Here is a 12574-nt window from a genome sequence, read left to right as displayed (position 1 = left end):
TGTCTGTCGGGGACCATCTTGATTTAGGACCTTAGAGCAGCTCTTCGTCTGTTACGGAGGCCTGCAGAAAGAAAAGGTTCTTGCATGCTGATATGAATTGGCTCATTTAGTTTACACTAAAAAATGACAGGGCTTTCAGGCGAGATCTCAATTTGTCAGTACATTCTGACGTGTTGTCTCCTTTCCTCCTTCCGGGAACGGAAATTACATAGTAACCAAAATGTTTTTGTACAAGTGAGCTTGTGGCAACTGACTTAAAGTTATAGTTCACTCTGCATCGGCTGACTAAGATCAACACTGGCAGGTTTGTGTTCATGAGTTCACTAATGGCCGAGTGAATTTCTATGCAATACAGGGAATGAATAACTGAAAGTATAGGGCATTAAAAATAATAAAATATCTAAATTATTATATTATCGATATTTGTGATCAGTTTTAATTAGAAATAATGATGACATAAAATTGGAGACAGAGTAAACATGGAGCTAGACTAAATCCTGATAAATTAAGTGAACTTTGCAGAAGTGCAATTAAAAGACCTACACACATTATACTTTCGCCCACCCATTGGATTCCGTCATTGGGCAAATTGGGGGAATCCTTAGAGTCATTACCAATACCATAATGCAATGTGGCAGAGGATGCTGAACACAACTGCTTTACACACGTTACTTAAACACAGATCCAGGAAACACAAAACAGTAAAAGAGAAAGTGAAAGTATAGTGTATTAGTTACTTATGAAAGTAACTGTTGTGTGTTTGTATCTCTGTATTCAATGAATAAAATGGAAGAAGTCAGAATTTTTCAGGATGAGTTCTTGTGTTCAGTGTGTCAGGATCTCCTGAAGGATCCAGTGACCATTCCGTGTGGACACAGTTACTGTAAGAGCTGTATTACAGGCTACTGGGATCAGCAGGATCCGATGAGAGTCTACAGCTGCCCTCGGTGCAGACAGACCTTCAGTCCAAGACCTGATTTAGCTGCAAACAGCATGCTGACTGAAGTGGTGGAGAAACTAAATAAGACCAAACGTCCTGCTGACTGTGATGCTGGAGCTGGAGATGTGCAGTGTGACGTCTGTACTGGAAGAAAATACAAAGCTATCAAGTCCTGTCTGGTGTGTCTGAACTCTTACTGTCAGAATCACCTTGAAAAACATGAGAGTTGGTTTAAAGGAAAGAGACACAATTTGACTGATGCCACTGGACGACTGCAGGAGATGATCTGCCAGAAACATGAGAAGATCCTTGAGGTTTTCTGTTGCACTGACCAGAAGTGTATATGTGTGCTGTGTATGGATGAACATAAAAACCACAACATTGTATCAGCTGCAGAACACAGGACAGAGAAACAGGTATTTATAACTAGACACTGAAATATTACTGGCACTCGTTTCATGTGTTTATATCGGCACCATATTAACAGCTTACAGCATTCACACTATGCACGATAGTAGAAATGAAAAGCTGCAAGAAGAGTTTCAGTGTTTGCTGAAAATGCATCTGAAACCTTAATCAACACAATCTTTCATAAAACAGACTTTGATTAAACAACATAAAATAATGGAGTGATTCATCTGTTCTTTGACAAAATATGTACTTTCATCAGTGAAAATACAAGCTCTTATACTCAGCAGAAACACTGTCAGTTAGAAGCTCTACTTACACTTACAGTGGGAAACAGGTCTTAATCTTTATCATAATTCATGTTCAATGATTGTAACTGGTCATCACTTCTGGAGTTTGAACATACAGCCATTGGTTATCAGTTCCACTTTTCTTAGATTCATTGATGATTTTGTGCCAGTAGTTTTCTGTGACATCATTATCATCTGTTTGTCCTTCAGCGCCAGCTGAAGGAGATGCAGAAGATGTTTCAGCAGAGAATCCAGCAGAGAGAGAAAGATCTTCAGCAGCTGAGAGAATCTGTAGAATCTCATAAGGTGAGTGCACTAAAAAAGAATTTTGTTTCAGTCTCAGTTCAGACTCTCCTCTTTCAGTCCCTGAATCACTGTGTGTCTAACAGCGCCCTGCACAGGTAGCACTGGAGAACAGTGAGAGGATCCTTACTGAGCTCATCCGCTCATCCATTGAGAGAAACCACACTGAGCTGATACGGCTGATCAGAGATCAGGAAAAGGCTGCAGTGAGTCAAGCTGAAGGACGACTGGAGCGACTGGAGCAGGAGATCAATGATCTGAGGAGAAGAGATGCTGACCTGGAGCAGCTTTCACACACACAGGATCACATCCAGTTCCTGCAGGTAACAGAGATTTAGAAGAATAGGATCATAGTGGACTTGAACCAGATCCTCCTGTGACAGGTTTCTTCCGGTATTACAGTATTTCTCTGTTTTTGTGACTATTCCCTCCTCTTTGTATCTGTATTTGGTGCATCTTTCTTACAGATAATATCATGATGATCACAACATTTGTGTTACTGAATGGTTTCCTTTCAGGAATAATCGTCCCACTCAGTTTATGGGCCGTTTTAGATTACTATCACACCCTGTCTACTCCGGACACAACAGTGAAGTCTTTACTTTATTAACAGGGAAATAGTGTGATGAAATAGTGGCCTGAAATAGTTCCACTGGCCAGAAGAAACCTGCAGTTTAATTTCAGGCTGCAGCAAAGTCAGATTGTGCAGAGAACTCATCTGGTTCCTGTGGTCTTGTCTTGATGACCGTCTAGGTGACAAGGTTTTTGGACGAGATCTGTCTCTGGGGTTCATCTAGTTGACATGGTCTCCACTGACATTTAAGGCTGTAGAGGTTGTCTCTAGGTGCTGATCCACCATCTGGACTGGATACGGACTGGAACTGGGTGATTACAGTGACCATCAGATATGGATACAGTCTGGATCTGGTGTCTACGGTGACCTCAAGATAAGAAAGGAAACAGACTAATATTAGCATAGATGCCATTCTTGGCATAGCATGTACATTGGGTGGTACAAGTGTTCCCGGTTTGCAGCTGAACAATCCTTTAATGGATTTGAATAACAAAGATGTGTTTGTTATGTGTAAGCCAGGGTAAAGAGATGGGTTTTTAATCAAGATTTAAACTGACAGAGTGTGTCTGCCTCATGAATAGTGTAAGGTAGATTGTTCAAGAGTTTGGGTGCTAAATAGGAAAAGGATCTGCCACATGCAGCTGATTTTTACATTCTAGGTATTATCAAATAGCCAGAGTTTTGAGATCATAGAGGACGTTAAGGACTATATTGCAATGAGAGCTCACTCAGATGGTGTTAAACCATTCAGGGCTTTAAAGGCAATTAGCAAGATTTCAAAATGTATGCAATGTTTAATCAGGAGCCAGTGCAGTGTTGAAAGAACTGGGCTAATATGGTCATACTTCTTGGTTCTAGTAAGAACTCTAGCTGCTGTATTTTGAACTAGCTGGAGCAACCACCCCATAAAGCATTACAGTAATTTAACCTTGAAGTCATGAACGCATGACATTTCTGCATTTGCCACTGAGAGCACAGGCCATAATTTAGATATATTTTTAAGATGGAAAAATGTGTTTTTACAAATGCTAAAAATGTGGCTTCCAAAAGAAAGATTGCTGTCAAATAGCATGCCTAGGTTTCTAATCGATGACGAATGGACAGTGCAGCCATCAAGTACTAGACAGTGCTCTAGGTTATTAGATTCAGAGGTTTTGGTCCCATATTTACACATCTGTTTTTTGTTGTTGTTGTTGTTGTAGTTTGTTTTTCAGAATTTAACAGTAAGAAATTACTGCCATCCAGTGTTTTATATCAACTATGTATTCTGTTAGTTTTGTAAATTGGTATGTTTCATCGGGCCGCCAAGAAATATAGAGCTGAGTATCATCAGCATAACAGTGAAAGCCAACACCATGTTTTCTAATGATATCTTTCTAGGGTAACAAGTAAAGTGTGAAAAGTAACGGTCCTAGTACTGAGCCTTGAGGTACTCCATACTGCACTTGTTATTGGTATGATACCTCTTCATTCACTACCACAAACTGATGGTGATCAAGTGCGATTTGAACCATGCCAGTGCACTTTCTCTAATGCCAACATGATTATCTAGTCTAATTAAAAGAATGCTGTGGTTGATAGTGTTAAATGCGGTGCTAAGATCCAGTAGCACTAATAGAGAGATACAACCACGATCAGATGATAAGAGCAGATCATTTGAAATGAGTCTCAGTACTATAATATGGTCTAAACCCTGACCGGAAATTCTCACAGATACCATTTTTCTCTAAGAAGAAACATAGTTGTAAGGAAACTACCTTTTTTAGTATCTTTTACAGAAATGGGAGATTCGAAATCAGTCTGTAATTAACTAGTTCTTTGGGGTCAAATTCTGTTTTTTTTTTTTTTTTTTTAAGGAGAGGCTTAATAACAGCCAGTTTGAAGGTTTTGGGGACATATCCTAATGACAATATCAAATTAATAATAGTCAGAAGAGGATCTATGACTTCTTTATGACCTCTTTTAGCAGCTTAGGTGGAATAGGGTCTAACATACATGTTGTTGGTTTAGATGATTTAACAAGTTTGTACAGTTCTTCCTGTCATATAGTACAGAATGAGTGGAACTGGTCATCAGGGGATCTAGTCAATAAGACTTGCACAAAATTAATGTTGGTGCTGATTATTGGGTGAAGTGTGGAGCTAATGAGTTTTGATTTCTGTTTTCTGTAGATTTTCCAGTCTCTCTCAGCACCTCCTAAAACTACAGATGGATATGATGATCCCTTCATTTCTCTCTTCTCTTCTGATGGCCTGAGAGAATCTGTCCTTCAGCTGAGAGACAAACTGGAGGATTACTGCAAAGAGGAGCTCAAGAAGATCTCAGACAGAGGTACTGGAGATGCATCTGCTTTCAGAAATTAGTCCATCATCATTTCATATCATGGAGAACATCATATTAGAAATGTTTTAGGAATGGATGCAGGATCATGAGAATCACACTGTTCAATTCTGTTGATTTCCACAGTCACTTTCACCAACATTGTTCTCTGGACCAGGAGCGACTTCCTACAATGTAAGTCAGTAAGAAAACAAGCAGAAAAAGAGTGTGTTCATGTTCTTCCTGTAGAAGGCTAAAGAAGAGTTTTATAATTGATGTAAATGATGATTTGCACAGGATATCTGGTCAGCTGGTACTGAAACACAGATGATACACTGAACATGAAGAGCTATTTGAAAAAATCAAACAGATTCATAAATCCTTATTCTGATGTGTTTTATCTCCATCAGATTCCCATCAGCTCACTCTGGATCTGAACACAGCATTTAAACGCCTCCGTCTGTCTGAGAGCAACAGAGTTATTTCTGTCACTGACACAGAGCAGCCGTATCCTGATCATCCAGACAGATTTGAGGGTTGGTCCCAGGTGTTGTGTAAAGAGAGTGTGTGTGGACGCTGTTACTGGGAGCTGAAGTGGAGTGGAAATGATGGTGTGTGTACATCAGTGTCATATAAGAGCATCAGCAGGAAGGGACGGGATAAAGAGTGTGTGTTTGGATTCAGTGATCAGTCTTGGAGTTTGTTCTGCTCTCCTGTCAAATATTCATTCTGGCACAACAACATATATACTGCTCTCTCTGTTAAGCCCAGCAGCAGGAGAATAGGAGTGTATGTGGATCCCAGTGCAGGAACTCTGTCCTTCTACAGCGTCTCTGACACAATGAGCCTCATCCACACAGTCCAGACCACATTTACTCAGCCACTCTATCCTGGGTTTGGATTAGGATCTGCATCATCAATTAAACTGTGTTGATGAATCAGAACAGATTCTACCTATAATGCTTTGAGCTGCATGATAAATCAGAAACAGTGAGATGTTATAGAGTCTCCTCTTTTGTCTTAATGACATTAATACTGCAAGTGAAATAAGTGTCAGTAAAATAGCATTTCAGAATAAATGTGTGTAATAAATTCTCACGCATCACCAGCCAGTCAGAGAGCAGCAGGAGACAAGAAAACACCACTTGCGCAGAGGTTTTAGGCTTGTTTGAGATTAACTATACTAGCCTGGCACCGGCTGGCAAAAGTAGCCATTTGCAGTCGGGGCGGACACTTTCTGATCCTGGTAATGATGCTCTCGCAGTGTTTGCATACTCTATCACAGATAATGTGAATTAAATGCAACATTTGTCAAATACACAGAACTGTTTTTATGAGCAACAGAAAACACTTTTTATATACTGCATCTGTTCATGAATAAAGTTCAACATAAACTAAATACCAATAAATTGGGGATATAGATATTTATTATATGTGAACATATATGTACATATTTGTAATAACACTGTTTGTATGATCCATATATTATAAAGAACATGTACAAACATGTGGATGACTTTTTTTTACACAGTTTACACAGTTACTTTTTTTTTTTGTTTTTTAACTTTTTACAGAGTTATTAAACTATTTGATCATATAGATAGTGGTTAAGAAAAAACCCATCAAATACACTGTACAGGAAATTAGTTTTTGTCTTAAACTAATTTCTTGTTAAATGAATAGTTCATTCAAAAATGAAAATTCTTTCATTATTTACTCAGCCTCAAGAAGTTCCATACTTGTATAGATTTATTTGTTCGGCTGAACACAAAGGACAATGTACACTGCTCTCCAAAATAATAATAATAATAATAATAACCAAATACTTAAGAGTTTATGAATGGATCATTAGCAAAATCGCAGTGTTAAAATTCTGATGTTAAGGATTTTTAGAGTAAGGATTTAAACTTCTTGTTACGCGGAATGAGAGACATGTCTTGAATCCACTGTAAGTCTTTATTTAATGGATTTAGACAGATACATAGTCGAACAAGCAGGGTCAAAAATGGAGCAAACAGGAAGTGTCAGAGGCGAGACAAACCCATAGTCCTTTTATGAGGAGCAATAATCCAAAGGCAGGCGGCTAGACAGACGATAACGAGATAACCAGGCGAGAGATCAAAAACCAGGAACTAGGAACTTGGAACAGGAACTAGGAATACAACAACACAACGATTCAACAATCCGTGAAGTGCACTGGGGAGGACCAGGGTTTTTATAGAACGCCTGATTGGTCATAATAATAATGATAATCAGAATAATGGAGGGTGGGAGATGCAGTCCGAGATGCAAATACTAACAGTCAGAATGTGTAGGTGAGGCGAGAGTGACATGTGGTGGTGAGTGGACAACGGGACACCGACCAGATTCGTGACACGTGTGGTGTTGAATTTTAGAGGATTAACACTAGCTAGTGTAAACAGCGCCCTCTGGCCGGTGTAAATACGGCCTAATATCTTTATCGGTCACATCCGGGAAATTTGCTGGTGTGCGTGCCTCGCCCATTTAAAATATTTTACACAGACGCCATTTTTTTCCTCGCGATGCGGAGCATATGAAGACGGGAAACAACGAAATAAAGCGTTAAATCTTACACACAAAATGTGTTGTGTAATATCATATTGTTTTATAATGATATTAATGTGCTGTATGCGGCTAAACTTTTCTCATAGACAGTTTTTTTTATCACTTGCGATGCGGAATAGACAAGATGCTGTGCAATTACTCCTAAACTCTTTCTCAGAGAGATAATATTATTTCCTTTCACTCGCGATGCGGACCAGACAGGGCAGTTGGTTTTTTCAAGGAAAGACCGAAAATAAGTGTTTTACCTCAATTGCGATATGTTTTTTAATATAATATTACTTTAGGACGTTATTAACGTTTATGCAGTGCATGCCTAAACATGCTATGCAGTGTTGATGTGGCGGTCGCTTTTAACAGGGAAACGTAGAAAGTAAGTGTTTTACCTCCTTTAAAATATGTATTTTATAGTTGTATGCACCTAAACCAACATAAATGTTTCTCACAGATCTCAATTGCCATGCAGTGCTGAGGTAGAGGTCGTTTTTAACAGGGAAAGTAACTGTTTTATCTTATTTAAAATATTTATTTTATAACCTCATATTGATTTAAAGTAGGGTTGCACGATTCTTGCTAAAATGTGGATTACGATTTTTCCCCATGGGAATTGAGATCAGGATTCTCTTACACAATTCTCATTTTTCAACCAAATTTTACTGCACTCAAGTACAAAAAACAAAAAACAAAAAAATAAAAAATTAAAAAAATAAAAAAAAAATAAAAAAACAACAACACAGGACATTTAGTACAATAAAGTGCTGGAGTAACAAAAAATAGTCACTTTTCTTTATTTTTGATCCCTTAAAGTGCATAAAAGTAATTTGAACATTTTAAACATACAAGAACATTAAAATAACAAATAATAAATAAACCAATAATAAAATAAAAAGCAGACCATAGGTTTGTATTGTTTCAAATCAAGAAACAGGTTTGGGTTGTCTGATAATGATAATGATGATAATATTAATAATAATAATATTACTTTTTTGTCTCTTAGACATTTGATAGTAGCTTGAGGATGCAGAGGTAAATTTTTGTTCATTATCAATCAGTAACATCTGTAAAAATTGTAGCAACCTCAGTTTTATATGGTTAAATTTATTATTATTATTATATTAAATTAAGCATTGGTCTCCCATAGTAGCAAGCATACATTTTAAATCATGATAAACAGTTAAAACCACACATAATGGTGGTCAATACCATGGTAAAAAAAAATATAACTACATGCTTTTATAGGTAGCCTATTTGTATTAAAAACGGTAGTCTAAAAACATTTAGTATAAATGCACACATGCTATAGCTTAATCACAAATACATACTACAATTATATATCACAAGTGTTTCACACTGGATCTCAGCAGGTTGAACTTTGGTCGGAGCGGAGAAATGGTGTGGCACGTGTTTTTTTCTGTACCAATACTGTTACAGTACATGCTCACTCTCACCATCACCACCAAGATTTTTCACACTGGGGTTATTTTTTATTCCCTCTTACTGCTACAAATCCACGAAGCAAACTGACTCCGTTTAGGTCTGCCACCTTGTTACACCTCACGTGAGGGACAGCGGAACGTGGCCATGAGGGAGAAGGAGAGACGTGATCGAGGTTTATAATTGATTGGTGAATTAATAGTATTTTGTTATTGTGTGAGTGTGACCATGATCTGAATGCAGGGAATGCAAATGAATCGCCGTCATTTAGAAATGAAATCGCATTTATGTAAGAATCCAGATCGCAATTTTTTTTTTCGATTAATAGTGCGGCTCTAAACTAAAGTTAAATTTATGTGTATTTATGTATTTTTTTTTTTTTTCTCAGAAGCGATATTTTCTTTCACTCACAATGCAGAGCAGACAGGAAAGTTGGTTTTATCAACACAGAAAGTAAGTGTTTTACCTCATTTGCATTATGTATAATATTACTTTATGACCATATTAATATGTTGTGTGCACCTAAACGTTTCTCACAGATCTGAACTGCTATGCAGTGCTGAAGTGGAGGTCGTTTTTAACAGGGAAACACTAGAAGTAATGTTTTGTAGATGTTTTATCTTATTTAAAATATATATTTTATAACATCATATTGATTTATAGTGATATTTATGTGCTGTGCTGTCCTGAACTTTTTCTCAGAGAGATATTTTCTTTTAATCACGATGCAGAGAGGACAGAAAAGTTGTTTTTATCAAGGAAAATGCCGAAAGCAGGTGTTTTACTTCATTTACATCATGTGTAATATTACTTTATAATGATATTTATATGACGTGCGCCCTAAACGATCCTAAATGTTTCTCAGATATTAACTGCTATCAGTGCTGACGTGGAGGTCACTTTTAATAAAAGTCATGTTTAAAAAAAAAAAAAAAAATCATGAAATTGTATTATAAAAAAAAAAAAAAAAAAAAAATAGAAAGAATAGATGGAAAATGGCAGTGAATTCATTTTCTGATTTCTTTTCATCGTCTTGCTCTTATTAGGGTTGATGTACTTCTAACTTAATTTTCTGCATTTTTAGATTGTGGATGTAGTGATGAAACATCCCGGAACCACTTCTGGCCAAATTGGTACAGCCTTGAACTGCAAAATCGCAGAGCTCCGAAACTGCATTAGCAAAAAAAAAAAAAAAACAAAAAAAAAAAACTTGATTGTTTAGTGTTACTTCACCCAAAAATAAAAATTCTGTTTTATTTACTCACCATCAAGTTGATCCAAACCTGAATGAGATTCTTTCTTCTGCTGAACACAAAAAGGCATTGTGAAGAATGTATGTAACCATGATTGCTGTCCACTTACTTCCATGGTAGGAAAATACTAAGGAAGTAAGTGGAGCCCCAAAACTGTTTGGTTACAAACAGAATATCATCTTTTGTTAACAGAAGAAAGAAGCTCATACAGGGTTGGACCAACATGATGGTAAGTAAATAATTACATAATTTAAATTTTTGGGGAAACTATCCCTTTAAATACATTTTAAATAACTTTAAAATAAATATGTGTTAAAATTGTTGTGTTTTGTAGCTGCAATGATCAGTTAATTAAAAGTTTTTGAAACATTACCCTTATTATGTTTTTGCCATTTATATTAGTTTTTAGTTCACATATTTGTAACTTATATTTAACATAATTTATATATCATCACTAAATGATGTATTATATAGAAATATATGCTCCATACATGTGTGTATTTGGGAAAATCTAAGTTACATATTTGAAAGCGTCCATTTTTGTAATATTTTGAAATATATATTGCATATATGTAAGTATCTGACATATATTTTGTATATATGTGTAATCCGTACATGGACATATATATTATATATGTGTTTTACATATATTCCCATACATCAAATTTTCATGCAACACACGTCGTGCTTGTCTTCACAGAATCTGACCAGTGAATAAAGTGTGGTTTAAAGGAAGTTGAACAAGCCTATTGGGATGGTACTACAGATAATGATAATACCATGACATTTCCTGTTGAAAAAATGGGCTTTTCTTCATCTTTACATTTATTTTTAGGTTAATTTCCACCTTTAGGTTAATTTTCCACCAAGTCTGCATATATATAATGAGAAATGGGAATCTGCTTCACAGACTCAGAGACATACAGGGGCGTCGCTAGGGCTAATCATTGGGGGCTTCAGCCCCGAAAGTTTTTACTCCAGCCCCGAATGTGTTTTTTTTTTTTTTTTTTTTTTTTTTTTATGGCCCTATGATTTCCACGGAATTTGACAAAGTTTGAATGATTTAATCAAAAGTTGGTCATTAAACTTAAATCAAGTCGCGATATGGACTGGTCTCTTTAAATATTATGCCGCAAAAGACTATTTAAATATGAATCCTGCATGTTCTGCGTGTCTTTTTATGAATGAACGGCGCGGATGTGCGGTTTAGTTTTCTACACATGTAACACTGACACACACAGTGATTTCAGCGTCTGCAGTTTCACTAAATGAGGACAAAAATACATTAACAACATCTCCAGAACTGCTCCGAGAGTCACTTCATGCACGTTTCACTGTTTCATTTGAGTAAAACAAGCGTCAAATATATACACAGAAATTTAAAGGTATTGACTCTCAGTCCGCTCAGTTACATCCGGTGCAGCACCGGAAGACGTTTTCCCTCACGTATTTAAACAGCCTTTTGCTGCCACCTACTGGTTTGGTTTCAATTTGTTTTCATTTCAATGCCTACAGGTGTAGAAAACACACACACCAAAATAATAATAATAATAATAATAATAATAATAAAAACGAACACAAATAATCATTTAATATTGTATTTACACAACATAACCGTACATGAAAAGTTTAACACTGCATCAGAGTTATTTATATTTGCATTTCTGCATTATAAATGTTCAGTTATATTTATATATTTACATTACTGCATTGCATCTGTTCAAAGTTATATATAGTTACATGTTTACAGTATTATATTGAAATTTATTATATTTAAAAGTTTACATTCCTGCAGTGCAGACAACATTGTATAAAATATACCTTTATATTATTACGAAAATAAATCTAAAATCATCAATCTTCAACAAATGTTTTCTTGTCTTTAATCCTTTGCCCAAGCTTTCACTAATGGGCCATTCTGGTAATTACTATAATGTATAACTATATAATACTATATTGTAATACTTAAATTATAAATCGCTGTCAAATTAATCTTATGAAAGAGTTTTGCCGCTAGTATATTTCGCTATAGAATACGCTATGCGGAAGTAAATGGGCTGGCCGAGATTCTACCGGAAATACGTAAGCAGCGTTCGTGCATAGAGTCTATTCACGCCAAGCCGGCAACCCGTCAACCCGTCAGTAAAAGTTCGGTTTAACTTTATTAGTCATTTAGTATAATGTACGTGTATACTACTATTACTACTACTGCTACTACTACTACTATTAATTAATAAAAATGTATACATTTTTTACACAATATTTCTTCCATGTTTTACATTTTAATAGTAAATAGTTTAATAATTTTCATTAAAAGATCAATTAAATCAATATTTTATACCTTCATCTGATAACCAGAAAAATACACAACACAGAATTCCATAAGGCTATTGTAAAAATAAATAAAAGTTGTTTTTATGCATTTAAATAAACAGACATGCTAAAACATATTTGTTTTATCATAGGGTCC

At 36.0% G+C, this 12574-nt stretch overlaps 1 protein-coding gene across 1 annotated transcript in view; it reads left to right on the top strand.

Moving 5' to 3' along the window:
* Positions 1 to 774: 774 nt before the first annotated feature.
* LOC127154114 (tripartite motif-containing protein 16-like) overlaps positions 775 to 12574 on the top strand; it is a 47672-nt gene continuing 35872 nt past the window's right edge. Inside the window, exons 1-3 of the mRNA XM_051095521.1 lie at positions 775 to 1356; positions 1849 to 1944; positions 2028 to 2264. Coding sequence (XP_050951478.1) covers positions 778 to 1356; positions 1849 to 1944; positions 2028 to 2264 — 912 coding nt within the window. The 5' untranslated portion in view covers positions 775 to 777. The remainder of the gene's footprint in view (positions 1357 to 1848; positions 1945 to 2027; positions 2265 to 12574) is intronic.

The sequence above is a fragment of the Labeo rohita genome, chromosome 22, assembly GCF_022985175.1.
Source record: "Labeo rohita strain BAU-BD-2019 chromosome 22, IGBB_LRoh.1.0, whole genome shotgun sequence".
NCBI classification, from domain to species: Eukaryota; Metazoa; Chordata; class Actinopteri; order Cypriniformes; family Cyprinidae; genus Labeo; species Labeo rohita.
This window is presented reverse-complemented; position numbering and strand designations above follow the sequence as displayed.